This window comes from Cyprinodon variegatus, unplaced genomic scaffold (genome assembly GCF_000732505.1).
Source record: "Cyprinodon variegatus isolate N-32 unplaced genomic scaffold, C_variegatus-1.0 Scaffold784, whole genome shotgun sequence".
Taxonomy (NCBI): Eukaryota; Metazoa; Chordata; class Actinopteri; order Cyprinodontiformes; family Cyprinodontidae; genus Cyprinodon; species Cyprinodon variegatus.
The window spans coordinates 341014-361450 of NW_015151237.1; the positions used below are offsets into that span (position 1 = coordinate 341014).

General features: G+C 35.7%; 2 protein-coding genes across 2 annotated transcripts in view; one reads left to right on the forward strand and one right to left on the reverse strand.

The window, feature by feature from the left end:
* chek1 (checkpoint kinase 1) overlaps positions 1-4455 on the reverse strand; it is a 10782-nt gene extending 6327 nt beyond the window's left edge. The window contains exons 1-6 of the mRNA XM_015396216.1: positions 4319-4455; positions 4062-4127; positions 2839-2953; positions 2663-2771; positions 199-263; positions 50-119 (exon numbers count right to left, since the gene is read on the reverse strand). Of these exons, the coding sequence (XP_015251702.1) occupies positions 50-119; positions 199-263; positions 2663-2771; positions 2839-2953; positions 4062-4126 (424 nt within the window). The 5' untranslated portion in view covers position 4127; positions 4319-4455. The remainder of the gene's footprint in view (positions 1-49; positions 120-198; positions 264-2662; positions 2772-2838; positions 2954-4061; positions 4128-4318) is intronic.
* Positions 4456-6353: 1898 nt separating this feature from the next.
* Positions 6354-20039, forward strand: LOC107098502 (complement factor B-like). The gene is made up of 18 exons (XM_015396222.1): positions 6354-6411; positions 7420-7626; positions 7707-7892; positions 9157-9333; positions 10167-10253; positions 10450-10589; positions 12237-12381; positions 12477-12605; positions 12841-12945; positions 14625-14759; positions 15357-15466; positions 15773-15902; positions 16074-16212; positions 16306-16382; positions 18351-18451; positions 18528-18657; positions 18733-18782; positions 19689-20039. The coding sequence occupies exons 1-18, from the start codon at positions 6354-6356 to the stop codon at positions 19863-19865; spliced, it is 2283 nt and encodes a 760-aa protein (XP_015251708.1). The 3' UTR covers positions 19866-20039.
* The last annotated feature ends 398 nt before the right edge of the window (positions 20040-20437 follow it).

Below are 20437 nucleotides of genomic sequence, written 5' to 3' on the forward strand. Positions count from 1 at the left end.
ATATACATACAAATTGTATAAATACATTTATACAATTTTATATTCCTACCTTTGTCATCCAGCAAAATATTTTCTGGCTTTATGTCTCTATGGGTGATGCCAAGGTTGTGAAGATAATCCTGTAAAGGTGCAACCAAGAAAATAAATAAATATAAAAGCATGAGTTTGGACATGTTAAAACCGTCTGCATAAACTCACCACGGCGGCTATTAGCTGCTGAAAAAATTTATGAGCATCTTTCTCTGGCATCCCAACATCAGGCTCTGAAAATGAAGAAGAAACACCAGATGGCAGAAATGTTTTCAACAAGTTGAACTAAGAAGATTATATTTAAGCAGAAAACGAAAGTGCAGCAAGTGCAGAAGAGATTATTTAAGAAATGCTGAAAGAGTGTTCAAACTCTGTTTAGCTTTTTCCATATATTTCATGTTATGGTCACAAGCTTTAAAGGATTTATTATGATTTTACGTGCCAGAACACAATAACAAGCAGAAATATAACATGAGAAGTTTACAGTTTTCAAAAACTTCCTTTCAAGTTCTGGATACATTTTTATTACATTCTCCTTTTAGGGCTGTGTTTTAAAAAAGATTTCCCAAATCTGAATGAATTCTTATATTACTTCCAAAAGATTAAATTACAAAAAGATCCATTTTTAAAAATGCATTTTCCACAGTTCTTACACCTCCCATTAAATACAATTATTGTAAAGTTTTCTGTTCAGGTAATTAAGGTAATAGCTAAAAAAAATAAAATAAAAAATGTATGACCGCTATTCAATTTGATATCCAAATGAATCAGATCGATCAAAAACAATCTACCCTAGATCTTACAAAGCTGAACTGAAATGAAGGCCTCAAAGAAACATTCATAAACAAACGGCATCATTAGCATTAAGAAACATAGCAGAGATCAACCGATGCAGGTTTTCTAAGGCCAGTGATGATACCGGTTACTTTGAAAACAGGCTAATCAATCCCAATACAAGGTGCCAATTTTTGAAGTCGGTATTGCTTTTTCTTCCTTCATCTACGAGATAAAAATACACAAGTCTCAATTTAAACAAACAAATAATGTAAATAATAAAAATAAAAACTAGTTATGGAGGAAGCGCAGAGCATGTCCTTAGCTGCTGAAGCCACTAATAAATCGGTCAAAGCATGCAGGTATTCGGCAATGCTGAAACGAGAAAAAAAAAAAAAAAAAAAAAACTATAACCAAAGAATATCGCTGGTCAATGTCACGGTCGACCTTTAAAACCTAGCAGACAATTTCAGAGATACAGATCTGGAAGGTTTAAAGTTTGTTCAGGATTGCCTTTCGACTGTTCTAGTTAAACAGTTCAACTGAAACATCATTAGTTCAACGTTTTAATTTTCTTTAGTCTAACTTTTTTTAATATTCCTTTTTGTTTCTGCATTTTTTATTATATTTTTCCCCTACTTGCTTCAATTCTGTTTTACTTTCCTATATTCTAATCATGTAAAGCACTTTGCATTGTCTTTGTACTGAATTGTGCTATACCAATACATTTGCTTTGCCTTGCCTAAAGCAGGTTAGTATGGATGATTCAATGATATGCTCGAATCAGAGATATGCTCACAAACCCGTTGGCTCTGCTTGTAGATTTATTTTCGTTGCTCTCAGACTGGTGTTGATTGTTGCCTGGCAACCTTTCCAGCCAATAGAACAACGGCCTCAGAAAGGGTGAGCTTGTATTAAACTACTGAGTTGGCCTGAAACTGACAATAAAATTGAGAATTGACCTAAACAAAAAGTCACCTAAATATGAATTTGTAATCACCCCTCATAGTTGTTTTGGTTTTTATTATGTTTTCCTAATTGTTTTTGTTTTCAGCGTCTTATTTCATTAGAATATATGTTTTAAAGTAATAGAAAAGTAAGAAGAAAGAAAATAATAAAAGTAATTTTATTAGCAGTAACAAGATTCAGGTGAACTCAGTAGAGGAAAACAAGCGCACGCCGTTTTATTGGCTGGAATGTTTGCTAGGCGACGATCAAACTCCATTCTGAGAGATAGCAAAAAATCCACGTACGCTTTTAGTAGAACCTAGAGGTAAACCCACTCCTATTCGTGCAATATTATCTCCATGTTCCTCCCATCAATATACATTCAACTTTTAGAGTGACTCATTCAGACGTTGCTCTGATTCATCTGCAGCCGCAGTAAGACGGTTATACAAAGGGGCAGAGTTTTATTATCGGTTAATAAAACTATTTAGGAGTAGTGGCCCACTACACTGAAATATGCTGGCGAGAACCTTGCAGTACACAAAAGTAGAGGGAGACTAAAACACACAAACCTATCAACACGTGGCCAGAGCTTTGAGGGAAACAGCTAACAGACATGTGGCACCTTTGTTGGCAGGGCAAATATGAGTCTTTCATACATTCAATCTGGCCTTAATAGTGACGTAAAAACAGGAAAAAGATTATGTTCAATGAAAGTTATTAGCAGTCCTGTTACTGACAGTGTACAGGATGCAGAAACATGCTCTAATCAAAGTTTTCTTCAGGGAGGCTGGTTAGAAATGCTGGGTGGTGGAACTAAATGTAATTCAAGAAGGAATTGGAGGAAAAAGAAATATGACAAAAAAACACCCTGCAACAACCAGTCCAGAAAGTCAGTGAGTTGCATTACCAATCCGGTCGAACAGCTCTCCTCCGGTGCAGTACTCCAGGAAAAGATAAACAGTTGGTCCCTCTTTCCGATGACCAAAGAATCTCACAATGTTGGGATGGATGAGCATCTAACAGAGAGCAAGTGTTATAAATTGTACCCTGTGAAACTTAAAAGTGCAAAAATAAGCAGCCTACCTTATGGATGCAGACCTCCTTTTTGACATTTTCTGCACATTCTTTAGCCTGAGAGGTATCAATCACCTTCACTGCCACTGCCTCTTCTGTCTGTCTGTTAACCAGCAGCCTCACTCTGATACAATCAGAACACAAACATAGAACCTTAAATACAAAGCACGAAATTACTAGTTACTTGTAGACGATCTGAATGATCTAATGAATTGATCAAGGCATGCAGGTATTGGCCGATAAATACAAGGAAAAAGAAAAAAGGCTTACACAATATATCCATTTTTTGTGGACATTTGTTACCTTTTCTCTGACTGTTCCCTAAGCTGAGTGTTAACGGTTTTTCAATGCATAATGCACACAACTTTGACAATGCAAACAGTTTTTAGCATCATATATTTTTAGAAAATTACAAAATAAACACAAGGATATTTTGTTTTGCTGAAATCGCCCGAGGGGTCCGTTAAAAGTGGAAATACATTTAAATGTTTTCAATATAGACCAGACAGGGTGGTGATTTGCACAGATTCTAAAGCTGCAATGAAAGCATTCATTCAGGAGGAAATAATAGGAAAGACCTTGTATTAGAAATGAATCAGAGTTTGTTTAGGTTATTTAGGTATGGAATAGATGTTGAGTTCTTTTGGAAATGAAATAGCAAACAAGATAGCTAAAAAGTCTTTAGGAAAGCAGAATACAGATCTGATTCCATTCGGGAAAGGGGAAGGTAAATCATTAATTAAAAAGAAAGAAACAGAATTATGGGGAAACAAATGGGATTAAGGTGAGAAAGGAAGATTATACAGGGTTCAAAAATTATGGAGAAAGAAGCAGAAGGGAAGAAATCATTAATACTAGATGAACTGGACATACCTACTTGAATGAGTTTTACTTTGTACTAGGGAAGAGAAATAATGGGGAAATAATTTACAAAGAAAAGGACATATGGATTGTGCTTTGATGGATTGCAATAAATATGCAACAGAGAGAGAGGATGAGGAAAGTAATTATGGGAAAAAGGGGAGGGAATTGAGTATTAAAGGAATTTTAGGGACAGATGGAGATAGGGAAGACTATTTTGTTTTTATTTTTACATAACACTAAAATAAAAAATAGAATATAGTAGGTGGAACTATAGAGCTACACACTCATGTACAGTAAGTGGCGGTATGCACCTGTAAGTTGTTTGCAATCCGCTAATCTAACAAAGAAGAATGTTTTCTAATTCTTACTCTCCGTAGGCTCCTTCTCCTAGAGTCTGAACGACGTCCCAGTCCTGTACAAAGGCCACCGCCATGCTGCAATAAAAACAGAAACTGATCTGAAACAGGCTGCATAGATCCAACAATCACCAACTGTCTATTTAAACTCTACCATCTAGACTGCAGACGTGCTGGCAAGGATTCTTGACTTCAAATGTCACAATTAATAGATTTGAACACACCTTGAACTTTATTTGAACGCCTAATGTCAGTTTATTAAATCCTACCTGTACAGTCTTGCTCTACAGCAGCCGTTTTCGGACCAGGCGATTCGGTAAAGAATAAACTATCCCTGTCATGTGTCTACGGTAGAAAATCCTGACGCAAATTTCGCGCGTTGTTGTGTTACCGGCGTTAACTTCCGCTTCTCTTGCGTCACTTCCGCCAGACGATGTTTTTTTTTTTTTTTTTTAGCGCCTGTGCTCTGTAACATCGCCATCTGCTGACTGAGAGACTGAGAAATAAATAAAATAAGATAAAATTAGTATTCAGCATTCATAAATGTCTAACGAAATCATAGAAACAAATAAATACAGATAAATAAAGAAATAAAATGAAGTATATACAATTTTTAAATAATACAAAAATTAACAAATATTTATTTATTTGCTTGTCAAATGTCTAAAATATATATATATATATATATATATATATATATATATATATATATATATATATATATATATATATATATATATATATATTATGTTTAAATGAAACAAATCAGCAAATGTCAAATTTTAACCTAGAAATGTTTATAACTATAGAAGTATTTCAAATGTCCTTTTGGAAAAAAAACGTAATAACCACTCTTAAGGAGAGAGAGAGTTACATAAACAGGTTAATGAATTTCTTTATGCTGTATTAATATATTTGAATAAATCTAAACATGATTTTTTTATTTTATTTTTTTACTTTATTTATATAACAAACCAATAGTGTACAAAGACTTGTTGAGGTACAAACATTACAACATGGGTAGAAAAAAAATAGACAGAACATGGGGCTAAAAATAAGAAGAGATATATAAACAATAAGGCCAATTAATAAATATAGAGCAAGATTTAAAACAAAAGAAAAGTAGAAATACTGGCAGTTACTTTTTTGGCAGAAACAGATTTCAAATGTTTCAATGAGGTGTAATACAATTCAAACTGGTTAAGAAAAAAAATCAAAACAAGGAGTAGAACCTCTCCATTTACAGCAATGTATATGATTTTTTTAAACAAGTAAAACAATGATATAATTAGAATGGATACAATTATCATTTATCTAGTCTTATTAACTTTATTATTACAAAGTTTAAAAAAAAGTTTATAAAGAGATGATACAGATTAGCAGTAGTTACTCTGCTCAATAAATATTTTTTCTATTCAGATGAAAGTGATTTCATTCAAAGTAAAACATAAAAATAAAAAGTATTAAAATAAGGAAAATAATATCCTACTCTTGTTATTGTCCTGATATCTTTATTTTTTTTATATTCAATAAAGTAACTTAAATTATACCACAAGTCAGATTGTTTTGGGTTCAGTTGGAGGTTTGTCCAACGGATGTTTCTGAGAAAAGATAAAGAGCAACAACAAAAACATGAAAAAAGGAAACAAAAGTGAAACACTGGAAAATATCTTTTAACCAACTACGAAGGTTTCTTAATTATTTCAGGAATATATATTTTTGTAGAATTACCCTTTTTTAAACAATCAAAATATTTAAAAGTTCTTCAAGAACAGATTGTAAGGATACCATGCAGTTTATGCCTGTGATAAACTTCATAAACAAACATCACTCAAATGTGCCCTAGTTTTCGGGAAATGATGAGGCAAATGTTTGTACTTTATCCCTGTTTCACAATGATTTTGTTATTTTATCCAACATGTGACCGTGGGTGTACACAAGACGGGAAAACCAGAATTTCAAAAAAGAGAAAAGTTTTGGCCTACTTTAGTTTAACCGACAGATCAATACTGAGGAAATCAGCAAGACAGTCTAAATATTCCTGCTTCGCTCAATCGTAATCATTAAGATTTTTTTTTGTTTTGTTACATCTTTGTCTTCTTTGGACAAAGATGTTAAACTGAATACTCTTGGTTAAAAAGTTTTAGGGCATCCAACATATTGATTTCCTTTAACTGTTCAAACATGTAATGAGTAACAGACTGGTCTTTGTACAGCCCCCCCACTCAGGACTTTTTCATCAACTCTGAAATAAATTAAATGCTCCTGCTATTTCATCACATTTCCTGTCTGTTAGTCTGAAACATGGGGACTTCTGGCAGCTGGAGCTGGCTTGCTGCACTCTTGTGTCTCCTCAGTTTGGGTAAGGCATTTCTAATTAACAAACAATATCAGCTTTCAGATTTTAAAATGTTGAAAATGTCCAGGTATCTAGCAAGCACAGTTAAGGGATTTTTAATTGACAATACCCAAGCTTAAAAGTTCCTCTTTCCAAGTTAAAAGAAAAAAGGTGCCGAGATAATAAGATAATGTTAATGTGTTTGAAAAGTGATATTTTAATACATGCAAACTTACATAAGATGTAATTTTTTAAAAGAAATGTTTTAATTCGGGTAAGCATTATTGTTTAAAGGCTTCAACCAATAAACATTCATCACAATTTTGTGACGACTCCAGGCTTTTGATACCATAAATCAATATGAATGCAGCAGTTTTAATCTATTTTGAATTTCACAATGCTAATTTATAATAGTATCATGATTAATGCATATCTAAGTAAGTAAGTTTAAATCTTTCAAAATTTTTGTTAATGTAAAAGCTGTGGACCATGTTTAACAGACATTGTACGTAGTTAAAGTTTAACCATACAACACTTCTTATGGATAAAGAAACACGCGGTTCCAGTGAATAATATGAAAAATGGAAAAAAGTTTAAAAAAATACCTCATTGATAAAAATACATCTGGGAATCTGTCAATTAACACTAAAAAATCATTGAAATAAGGAGAGCCCCTCGCTTTGTCCAACCAAATGAAAGTGTTGATTAATTCTGTTACACTTGATATTATAAAAAAAAAAAACAATTGTAATAAATTAGAAAGATTTCCAACTCTCTACCTCCAAACCCTTTGTTTGCGATTTGAAAGTCAGCTGTTTTCTTTGAAATTTTGCGTACCAATATCAATCCTGAGTATAGTAAAACCGTCTTTGACTGATAATATTTCTTCAGCACATTAAACTAAATAATAAAATTTGACATCAAATTTAACCAATAAAGCAACTATTCTGTAGATATAATAAAACATTTCCATTAGTCCTAAAGTGATTCCTAAAATAATTAGATGCTATATTCAATTTCTGTCTCCTTTAGGTGTTGAGGTTCTGTGCAATTGTACTCGGAATGATTTGGATATAGAGGGAGGTGAATATACGCTGTCCAAGAATCTACTGCCAGGCAGCTTACTCATCTACCAATGTCATGATGGATACTATCCATATCCTGCTTTGACTCGCCTCTGTCAGCCTAACGGCTCCTGGAGACCCCCACCCAAAAGGTTTCTACCACAGAGATGCAAACGTAAGCAGTATATCTTTTGAGGTTTCAGAATTTACCTAAGACTTCCTCATCTGGATAACAGCTGACTTTCTTTCCTGAAGGTGTTGAATGCCCTGACCCAAATGTGTTAGAAAACGGGAACGTCTTCCCTGGTCAGGAAAAGTACTATGTGGGCGATGTGACATCGTATGATTGCTACTCTGGATACACCATGAGAGGCTCGCCCAGTCGGGTTTGCTTACCGAATGGGAAATGGAATGGCTCCACTCCAATCTGCAGCCGCGACTGTGAGTCCTGAGCAGCTTTATCTTTTCATTTTACCATGTTATAAGGGGCAATGAAGTTTTGTGTGTGGGACAAACAGACACACTCAGAGTTTATTGAAATATGTAGAAAATAGTATTTTAGACAGGACAGGACTTGATGATATAAAGTTTAGAAAAGAACAAAAGTGTATTAGTGAATACATCATGACATTAGATTACAGTACATGATATATGTAGTATACATGTGATCACATCTTTTTACTAATAATATGAAACATAGAGTTTGCATGATTAAGGTGTAATGACCAGAAAACGGAAGACCTAGAATTAAACCTGAAACATTGAGAGACAGGTAACAGTTTATTGGAATGTGAAACTGCCACAGGTTGGAAGGGATTCACTCGAGTCAGCAACCCAAACTTCTGGAAGGAGATTGGACATATGAGTGACAAGACAGAAGCAGAGGGAATTGTTTCTAGTGTTAGATTCCGGGTCACTAAACATCTCGTGTTTGGGGACAAACTTTGAGAGTTTCCAAAGATGCTGGTTGCCATGTGACATCACTGGTGAATCTCAGAGGGTTCCGTAAAAGTTTAAAAACAATCCACTGGACTTGCTTTCCAAGGTTTGAAGACTCAGAGGGTTCCTAAATCCATGCAGACGGATTAGGAGGAATCCTTTTTTGAGAGTTACTTGTTGGTCCAGGGAAATGCACAGGGTCAGAACTGTGAGAGCAGAGACAGACAGAATGATCAAGGGGACAAACCAGAGTATGGAATCCAGAGACGGTCTAGAGTCAAAGCCAGGTGATCCGAGATCCAGAAATAATCCAGCCGAGAATCTGAGAGTGAGTTCAGTGGACAGATAACAGGTAAGATCCAAAAAACACACAATGACAGGTCCGGTAGGGTTCAGGCAGTTTTCAGAGAATCAGGGGGCAGAATCAGGTCAGAATCATGCAGACAGGTATACATGCTAGATAAAACTCACTGACGGCTTGTAATAATCGGGCGCTATTGACTGGTCTGGTTATATAGTCAGGTGAGCAGGTGAATCTGATGGAGCCTGATTGGAAACAGGGCGGAGCTCACAGGTGTGTTGAACCCTGAATCAAACCAGCACTAGTGCCAGGAATTATGACATTTAGTTTAATTTTCATCAACAAAGCCAAAGTATTGATGTAGGCCTCCCCTCAACATTTCTGGTTTGAGTAAAACATCCACTTCAGTGCTTACTTTTGGAAATAACAGAGGTCATAGTGTCTTATCTTTTGTTCTTTGCACAGCCGGAGATGCCTGTCCTGATCCTGGAGTCCCGCCTGGAGCCTCAAGAGTGGGAAACATGTTTGGGATTGACGATAGAGTGAAATACAGCTGTAATGGCAACCTGTTTTTGATTGGCTCTAAGGAGAGAGTGTGTCAGGAGAACGGCCAGTGGACAGGAAAAGAGCCAGCATGCTACTGTAAGATTTGATGATACCTTGATCGTTTATAACGGCTGAACCACTGATATGTGCAATTTGTGCCAAAAAAACGTTCAAATTCAGACATCTATACTTTCTTCAATAAGTGATTATTAGTACATGAAACATTTAAACAGTAAATACATGACAATACCTCTAGTGTGACTCCCTGCACCAGGTATATGGAGTTGGTCCTCCATATAAGTAGCACATAACTGAAAAATAGAAGGAAAACAATCAATGGTATTAATGAATTTTGAAAATTGAAATGTTGTTAATTGTATTTAGTGTCTGTTAAATAATTTATACTATTTATTGATGTTAAGCTTTTCACGACTGGAATAATTACTAATTATTCCTTAAACTTGGATTAAAAATAATCTGTTCATAAGTTTAGACTATACTTGGTGTCTGAAAGTTCGATGCAAATATTTACAGTTGTGAAAGCAAGACATGGGAAAGTATAAGTGGTATGAATGTGTATACATTTATAATATTTTTTTCCTATTCTAACCTCTGCTTTCCAACTTTAAGTTGTCAACATCTCAGAAATGCATCTATTCCCACAGCCGGATCTTGTGAGAGATTTGCTGTGCAGTTTAGAAAAAAGCAGATTAAAAATATTGTATTAATCTTTTGAAAACATTTGATTTTGTATTTTTACTGCTTTTGTTTTGGGATAAAAAAAAAACCTAAAAATATTTAGAGATGTCTAATTAACTCCCTTTGCTAGTGGAAATGTCTGTACTGGATTTGATCCTTTTTTGTGCAATTTCAGCTCCTGTAATTTAAATCTAAAGTAAATATTGTGTTTTTGCTGCTATCCCTTTAAGTCAAGCACACATATGACACCCCAAAAGAGGTTTCGGAAGAATTTGGAAGTGCCATTAAAGACACCCTCACCACCAGTCAGTCACTAAGTAAGTTCCTAAATTAATCATATTACTCTTGCTATTTCAGACAATGAATGTGTCTAGATCATTTTTCTTTAAAAAAAAAACTATAGCAATGTTTCCCTTTTGTACTTTCTAGTAACAACTAATTGTTCATGTGAAATGAGAATACCTTGTAAAAAATAAAGCAAATGACTCACTCAAAAATTCTCTCGTTTTACAGATGATACCCAAGAAGGGAGAAAAATCAGGATTTCAAAAAATGGGACTCTCAATATCTATATTGCTGTTGACATTTCTGAGAGCATTAAAGAAGAAGAATTTGATGAAGCAAGAAACGCAGTTATTACCCTGATTAGAAAGGTGAGACACAAAAAGTAGATAGTGGCAGGAAAGCCTGGCAAGCTCTTTAAAACATGGTGTCATATTTATTACAGAGATCGTCACTTTCCATTGGTGAATGCTGTTTTTGGCCGGTAATCAAATTAACTCTACAGGGTAGAATATGAACAAAAGGACATATTTAAAAGCATCAACAAATAGTTTGCTGGACCGGAAACAAAGTTCAGGAGATGTAGGTTATCCTGTTGAAGGGTCCACTGACAGCTGACTGAGTTTATGATACCATGCAAAAAGAATGCATCGAAAACAATGTTTCAGTTATTTATATCTTAAATGGATTGAATAGGTACGTACCATTGCTACATGCTGATCCAAGTGAAGCGTATTCTGCAAAAATTAGGTTTAAATATAATCAGCTAGATTTATTAATTGGAGTATTATAAATAAGCCAAATGTAATAAAATTCAACTAAAAAGCCTAATGATCATATCGCAGGTAAAACCACCCATAATAATCTACTAGAAGGTAATGTTGCATGAAGATTTTACGAGATTTGTTCGACTGAGAAGTATTTGTAGATACAGCACAGCTTTACCAAACAATCTCTTTAAGTTGTCTAGAGAAATATCACTGTTGGGAAGTACTACTGACATGAAAATGGTCATAAGAGCAAAACTAAAGAGAAACTCACACTTGAAACTTGCAGTAGAGTTACTGCCTCAGACATGGTTCTCTTTGCTCCCTCCTGCCACACCTACAGCATGCACTGGGGTGGTTTGCGTTCAAGTGGAAGCGGTCGGGATGAGAATCACCTCCTCAAAGTCTGACTCCATAGTACTCAACAAGAAAAGGGGTCGCTTGACCCCTTCAGGTTGGAGAAAAGTTACGGTACTGCCTCAACTGGAGGAGTTCAAGTATCTTGGGGTCCTGTTCCTAACTGAGGGGAGAATGGGCCCAGAGATCAATATACGGCTGCTGCTATAATGCAGACGCTGCACCAGTCTGTTGTATTGAAGAGACAGCTTAGCAAAAAGGCAAAGCTCTCAATTTATCGGTCAGGCTATGTTCCTACCCTCACCTACATTCAGGAAATCTGAATCATGACCAAAAGAACAAGATTCTGCATACAAGCAGTTAAAATTAGTTTCCTCTGAAGGGTGGCTTTAGAGATAGGATAAGGAGCTCAGCCATCCGGGAGAGGCTCGGAGTAGAGACACTTCTCTCAGACAACTTTTTCTGATGCCCCCTGCATGCCTTTCTCAGGGGGTTTTGTAGGCATGTCCAACCAGGAAGAGGACCAGGGGATGACCCATGACATGCTGGAGGGACTCTATCTCTTGGCTGGCCTGGAAGCACCCCGGGCTTACCGCAGCAGAGCTGAAGGAGGTGTCTGCGGAGAGGAAAATCACACAAAAAATCATAATCTTGACTGATGTTTCTTGGCTTGAGGCTCTTGCTTCATTGCCAAAGCATGCTTCTCGAAAAAGGACCCTGCTGATTAATAGATCACTTTCTCTATAGAATAACAACCATATGTAATAAAAAAACAAAAAAAACCCAGCTGTACTGCTTTAACAAAGCATTTCCCTGCAATCATTCAAGCTAACCGGTGCCCATAAAGTTGTGTCAGAAGTTTTTAAAAGAGCCTCACTGAGTTGTTTTCCACAGATCTCCTCCTTCAGTGTGTCACCAAACTACGACATCGTCTTCTTCTCGTCTGAAGTATACAGGGTGGTCAACATTCTCGATTTTTTGGATGGCAAAATAAAACTTAACTCAGTAATAGAAAACCTGAAAAATTTTAAAGTGGGAAGTAAGTCTAGGACAAGCACACAATGTCCTAATTTTAAATACAGCAAGACTGTTGCTTCTGGTTTAATATATGTTTGTATGTGGTTTGTTTTAAAGACAAGAACACTGGAACGGATCTGAACCTTGTCTTCAAAGCATTTGAGGGTCAAATGGGTTTTATAAAGGAACGAGTTGGAAAAGAGCGATTCAAAGATCATCGGCATGTCCTGATCTTTTTCACAGATGGTAATGGGCATGTTTCATGATATAAAAACAACTGACCATTACCAGTAATTACGTTTTTTCAATCTTATGTAATCTATTTAAGCTCTAAGTTACGATAATTACATGTTATAATTTAGTATGTTGGGGGTGCTAATGTTTTTACTGTGGGAATCTGCTACAACATGAGGAAGTATGCTTAGCTTTTTACAAATGTATTCAGTCTAAGACTTTTACAATTAAAAGCCTACCTTTGCAGGTGCCTATAACATGGGTGGATCTCCTCAACCCACTGTTGCCAGAATAAAAAACATGGTTTACATGAATCAACTTGGAGAAGCTGGATCAAGAGAAGAATATCTGGGTAAGCTTTCAACATTTTGCCTTAAAAAAAAGAAAGAAAGAAATTGAGATCCAATTTGGGCCATCATTTTATTACCTTGTAAGGAAAGACATATACAGTGTTAGCAAAGTTCCTGGCTGTTCAGAACCACACAGGTTTACCCTATGTACTTAAGAAGCCTGCAGAAAGCTGCAAAGGTTTTTCCATTTTTTTCCATTTTTTCCCCACTGTCAGACCCATCGGTAAGTGAAAATGGGGACGAGCACATAGGACGCCTTACGTAAACATATCAACAGAATGATTGACCATTAGGAGGACCACTTATTTTGATGATTCAATCGGAAAAATAACATCCTACACTATACCTTTAATATTTTCTAAAACTATGTTTTGCTACATATGCAAATGAAAGTCTTTTGGATATTTTTTTTTATTTACTTAATGAATCACATCTCTTGTAGCTCTATGGCTTAAAGGCAGCCAAATGGCAGGGGTTATGTTGTATTCTGTAAGCGTTTTTATTTTCTCACAAGAAATAAACAAAACAAATAGTCAAGAATAACATCCCCAAAAGCATGATGTTGCCTCCCCCATGTTAAAAATATCCCAAATTCTATTCAAGTGAACAAACAATAAATATATCCTTGGTACCAAATGCTAAGCCCAGTATATTTGGGAAACAGCTGAATATTCACAGAAAACTTTCAGATTGTGCATCTAAGCATGAACTGTTTTGCAAAGAATTTCAAGTATTTGCACGAAGAACAAATACATTAATAACTAGAACAGTATTTGAAGCAAGGTGCAAACTGTTTGTACTATTTTACTACGGTAAGGAGGGAATTTTGTTCTATTATTGTTTGGAAAAAAAAAGCTCTGTAAATGAAGTTGAATAAAATACAATCTAGAGATTAAACTTTGAAAGTCTTCTTACTAAAAAAAGTTTTTGTGAATACCTTTTTTATTTAATTTTTTTCATCTCGTTTTAATATATTTAATTCTTTCTCAAAATTTGTCCTTTTCAGATTAAAAGTTAAAACCGTGTTTTGCAGATTTTTCAAATTTTCTTCACCTCAAGCCCAATAAAAACACTTTCTTGACTGATGAAAGAAAAATGTGTTTGAATGCTCATTTATTTTGCTCATTTTAAAATGCTATTTTAAAAGAATGCGATCTTTAACATTTAACACTTAATCTAAAAAAACAAGGAAAAGTTCAAAAGTAAAAATTGAAAATAAAAAATCTGTAGAATATATGTTGTGAAAAAAATACTAGATGATAAAAAATTACAAAGAATAAAATCTGAAAAAAACAAACAAACAATTAAGTGTCGCTCAAAACTTTTTTAAAATAAGAAACACTTTAAGTTTAATTTCTGGATGGAATTTTGATTCCATTTACAAAATTTGCTTGCAAATAATAATTTGAACAAATTCCCTCCATACAACAGGCACCATGTTCTGTATATAAATTATCAATGAAGTATGTTTTGATTGTAATGTGATAAAATCTATTAATGTTTCAAGGGATATTTAAATCATGTAATCATTGAATTGTCTTTTTTACCAAATTTTGCAATACAAATAAACTTGCCTTGCCTTGTATGTGATAAAATATATAAATGTTTAAAGACTTATGAATACTGTGGAAAGCCTCTGAATTTCATGTCAGTGAATCACTAACCTATCACCACTTTTCAGACATCTATGTCTTTGCCATTGGGGCTGACATCTTTGATGAAGACCTGCAACCCCTCACTACAGGAACAGGAGGCGAACATTACTTCAGAATGAAAAAAATTGTAGAGTTACAGGAGACCTTTGATAAAATAATTGGTAAGACCTGTTAGAAAAGGAGAAGCTACATAAATCCTCTAATGTGTGTGTATGTGCATCCCTGTGTGTTTTCCCATAATTCCTCCTTCAGCAGTAATCTAACTCAGGGGAGAACTGTGATCATAAATGGGGGTCTGGTTGCTTCTCTACTTTCCAAAAGTAGCAGAGGCAAGCTGCTGCTCCTGATGTTGGAGGGGAATGATGAATTACCGGAGTGGACCGGTATCGAGTGATTAAATTGATTGATTGATTAAATTCATGGGCCATAAAGACTGAGAGTGAATGTAATATTTATGTATGTTGAACTACCCTAATTTGTCTTTAAAAGTAGATTCATGCTACATTTTGCTTGTACATACACATAAAGATACATGTGTTCTCATGTTTTTTAACTCCTTTTACAGTTTCTGAACACTGTGAAACTAAAGTCACAGACCATTATTTGTACACAAACATAATGAATAAAGTCGAATTGGATTCTGATTCTAAAGTTGAAATCCAGTAAAGAGAACCAACCACCAATATCAGAGCCTATTACTATAGTCTATATCTAACCAATATGCATTTGCTTTTCTTGTTTGCTTGTTTTTAATGCAGATGAAAGTGAAGTTGTTGGACTGTGTGGACTTCATAGAAATTATGAAACCACAGGGGACAAAACAGACAAGAGGAGAAAATATCCATGGCTGGTTTTCGTTATTAACCAGGTTGTACAATTTATCAATGAGTTAACTATTCAAAGGATGTATGTAGTAGAGCAAAAAACCATTAAGAAATTTAAGATTTATGACATTTGAAAACTTTTATTGAGTAAGTTTCTTTCAAGGCTACCTGTATATCAGTACGATAACCTAAAAGATATCACTACCCTTTCTTTAATCGTTGGTTGCATTACATCCTTATTTTTGCTGTAAGCTTTTCATCTGGGCTAAATTGATAAACTCAGCATAAATATATAAAGAATCAAAAGTATAGACCTACACTTATTATACTGCTTTCCTGTATGGCTTTAGGGGATAAAAAGAAAAACCTGCATCGGCTCACTGGTGTCGCCTGACTTTGTCCTGACTGCTGCTCACTGCTTCACCTTCGGAGATGAAGCGGAACATATAAAGATTGATATCGAGGATGGAGGCAAAAGAGGTAATGAATTACACTCACTGATGGCCTTATCAACCTCCAACTAATTTAATAAACAGCTGTAAGGCTATTATTTTCAATGAGTTTGACAATGAAAAGGAAACTATATTGCTACTGTTCAAAGATAATCTGTTGGTCTGTATGATATAGATACATTAAGTCAAATATTTGCAGAGAAAAAAGTGAAAAAGATCATACTGCACGAAAACTATAACCTCACTGCCAAAGTGAACGAGGGAGTTGACGAGTTTTATGACTATGACGTCGCTCTTCTCCGACTGGAAGAACCAGTGAGGATCTCTGATGTTGCAAGGTATTTCAAATTTTTTTCATTAAAAACATGGCTCATTTATTGATATAGCAGATTTTTTACAAACCCTTTTTTTTCTTATCAACTGCTTTACAGACCAATATGTATCCCTTGCACGCAGGAGACTAGCGATGCTCTTAACCTGGTTGGCGAATCAACATGCAAGCAACAAGGTCAATACCCTCCTATCTAAACCTGAAATCGGATATATATATATATTTCCAGCTTTTTATTGTCATTACACTGTCACAAGTACAGAGCAGCGAATTGAACTTTCTGCATTTAACCCATCTCCTTGAGGAACAGTGGGCTGACATTGTTCACGACCCAGGGAGCAGTGTGGGATTAAGGGTCTTTGCTCTGGGACCCAGAGTGGAGGCTATGGGAGTCAGGCTCATACTCAGAACCTCAGGATTCCAAGTTCTATGCCCTAACCACTAAGCCACCACTCCCCCCAATATACATACACTGTATTTTTTAAGATAGCCTTACTTTACGGTACATCTACACCTTATGGACAAAAGACATTCTTTTGAGAACCAGAATGTTCACATTTTGCGCAAAGAAACTAGGTGGTTTGAGAGGGGCATGAAGGAAGCCATCTATATCAAGAAAGAAAAACAACCTTAAAAAGAGGGGATGGACAGAGATTTCAGCTTTTAAAAACCTAAAATGAAGCAGTTGAGTTGATCCCTTCCTGTTGTCATCGCAACCCCCAATCCCTTTACATGGGAATAGAAGACCTCGCTTATTCAGCCAGACAAACAATTCAGTTTAGCGTACCCCTTTCAGACACATAGCAAGGTATGAGGCATTGCAGGCTATCAAAGAACACATTTAACTCCTCATGCAGGGCTTCTATTCAGTAAACTCCACAGTATGTTCTCTTGTTTGAAATTGAAAATTTTAACAAAACTAGATAAGTCAGTATTTTTTGTTTTCTACACCAACACTGACCAAAACAAGAAAATTGAGCAATGTTACTATTTTTAATAAAATAATGTCACAACTCAGACCAGAAACACCAAGGATTCAGGCAGGAGAGATAATAGGATTATTCAGAAAGCGTTTACTGGAACAAACAGGCTGTGGATCTGCAGTAGCAGAGGCTAGGGCGTCTGAGGCAGGAAACTCTGGAGAGAGGAAGCACAGGTTATGTATTATTGACTATGTTGTCTAAACAAGGAAAATTATGAAAGTGAGTCACTAACCTGGTTTGCAAGTTCCGTGTCCCAGATGCTGCAGCCCCAGAGAACAAGCAGGAGTCCGGAGACCGGTCAAGCAAACAGATCAGAACACGAACATGCAGGCTCAGTGGTTGAGGGGTAGAACAGGTCAGGATCAGGAAATCAGAAACACTAAGGAAAGCTAAAAACACTCTCACCACTGGCTAGAGAGAGCAAGATAATCAGGCTTGATAACTGGATGCAAGCAGCTTAAATAGGCAGGAGCAGGTGAATCAGATGAGCAGTGGTTAGAAACCTGGCAGAGTTAGACAGGTGAATGAATTGAATAATTAAGCATATCATCAGCACCAAGACCAGGTCAATAGTTTTAGATTTTAATGAGTCATTTATGGAAAAAAAAAACGTTTAAAAAAAATTTTGTATTCAAGTACAATGTAGAAACATTATTTTATGTTTGCTCACATAATGGAGATACTTTTATCATTTTTTTATTTTGTTTTTTACGCAGATATCGGCACTTTTGAGACCTCTGATCAAATGGTGGAATCCATTACAACAGTTTTAAAATAAATATAAACAGCTACTTGTTTCCATTTATGATTAAATTGTTTAAGGTGATCATATTGTCTTAAAAAATGTAACTGTTATTTAATGGCTGAGTATAAAGAACATTTATCTTCAACTTTTAAAAGTGAGGAACAACATGGGAACATGGGAACATAACTTTCAAGAAGTCAAATAAATGTGCCCTTAACTCTAGAGGACAAGTGATTTCTACAAGAAAACAGCTGCTCACATAGATAATAACATGAAACGTTTAAGAAGTTTAACTGGCAGATGACTAAAGTTTCCTTGCCACCAACCGCATTTGGAGAAGCTACAGTAAAAGTAGAAAGAGGAGTTTGTGCACATGAATGCAGAACGAATAAATGTATTTGTGTTCTGAATTAACAGAGGAGGTCCTGTTAAAGAATCATCGTGAGCGACTCAGTTTCCTAACAAGGAGGGAGCCTTTGGTTGCAGAAAAGGATGTCTTTGCCAAACTTGGAGAGAACGTGAGTTTGGTCAATTAGGCAACTTTGTTTTCTAACTCAATGCATCTCTGATGCTATCTTCAAATACCCTTTGCAGAGAGATCTATGCATCAAAAAAGCACTGCTGGCACAAGGCATCACCACAAAAGATGAAAGAGTTGCTGTGACTGATAACTTCTTGTGCACTGGTGGTCTGGTTGAACACAGAGATCATATAGCATGCACAGGTGTGTACAATCTTGTCACCTTTCAACAATCAACAATGGTGTTGCACTTTTCTAACTGAAAAATTGTTTTGACAGGTGATTCTGGCGGTGCTGTGTTCAAGAACCATGAGCAGAGGACCGTCCAGGTAAACATGTGTATGCAGCAACATTTCAAAATTGGTTATTGTATGGTGTCATTATTCTGCATAAAGTCCACACACACAATAAATACTCATGTTAACAACTTTACTTCATACAGGTGTTCATTAAGTCTTCCTCATATGCATGTTTAACATTTTACATGCGCTAATAGTGTACCACAGTGTCCCAATATATCACCCATACGAGGGCTAGTTAATTTTCTGCACGCGTGTGATTGGATATCTCCTGTTTCAGTCAACTTTTGTCACTTTGAAGGCATTACCCATCAGGCAATGCAGCCTGCCTGTGATTGGCTACTTTTCGGGAAATCCCACTACTTAAGGCTATAGTCTTCTTCCTTTTGGCAAAGCAACTTCAGGCTAACCGCTTCTCTTCAAGATTTGGAAGTTGGTACGCAAAGTTACCATTAGATATAACATTCTCTGGATGAATACTGACTGGCTGTAGGGTGTGTGTTAAAAAGGGTTATAAAACATTGATAATTTCTACCAAGTCAAACGTTACCTGGAAACGGTAAGACAGTTTACCGCTGGTTACCTTGACAACACGTCTCAACTCAAGATGCGAGATTTCCTAAAAAGTAGCCAATCACAGGAGGGTTCCCTTGTCTGGTGTGTAATGCCTTCAAAGTCACAAAATTTGCAATGAGCACACAGAAACATGTCTACACATGAGGAGGAGATGGATCAAGCATGTGTGTGATATATTGGGGCCTGTGGTACTCTATTTACAGCGTGTGTATGAAGTACAGCTAGGTGTAGTATTTCTTGCATGTGTGGACTTTTGACAGAATAATGACACCATATTATTAATTTCAAAGCCAGCACGTTGTCAACAAGGTTAACCAAAGTAAAAGTGTGTATTATTGATTCTCTTTTTTTTCTTCATAGATTGGAGTGGTAAGCTGGGGAACCCATCAGGTGTGTAGCTCCACAGATGGCCTGGTTGAGTCCATTGATGATTCCAGAGATTTCCACATCAATCTATTTAGAGTGATCCCTTTCCTTAATAAATATCTTGGAGATGACAGTCAAGACTACACACCACTGAAATTTCTGAAAAACTAAAGTTTCATTACATAACTTTTGCTTGTGATGCATTTTGGACTCATTCTGTCCAAACTGGCCTTCTTTCAGACTCAGACAGTTTGGTAGCATTCCACATGACAGGCAGTTTATTGGTGCATTTATAAAATGTGTGAAAATATAGTTGAAAAAAATCCTTTCTATTAAATATGGAAGATCATGTATGTATTTAATTTGGTTTTCAACCTTTGTTTCGCTGTTTTAATGTTACAAATGCTCTGGAAGATGTCCATATCTTTTCTTAAAGTTATACATACCCAAGTGTTTTCCTTGTCGTTATTTTATCTTTAGAAAGTTCCTTTATTTTTATTATTATTATCTATGAAAAAATTATACTTCTTGTCATTGTATGATGCTGTGGAATTCCCTTGATGGATTGTCAATCCATCACAAGGCAATACAGAGACCTGTAGCAAAAATTAATCATTCACATGCACACCCACACTCACACATTTTTCTTTTCTTATGGGGACATTTTATTTACTTACTTTCATTTTATATGGCCTAACTCAGACCCTTACCCTAAGCCTAACCATTACCAACATGCAGTATAC

Coding starts and splice junctions, on each gene's coding strand:
- LOC107098502 (XM_015396222.1), top strand. CDS start 6,354: ATGGGGACTTCTGGCAGCTGGAGCTGGCTTGCTGCACTCTTGTGTCTC. Junction 10,254..10,449: donor CACCACCAGTCAGTCACTAA/GTAAGTTCCTAA, acceptor CTCGTTTTACAG/ATGATACCCAAGAAGGGAGA. Junction 12,382..12,476: donor GAAAAATTTTAAAGTGGGAA/GTAAGTCTAGGA, acceptor TTTGTTTTAAAG/ACAAGAACACTGGAACGGAT.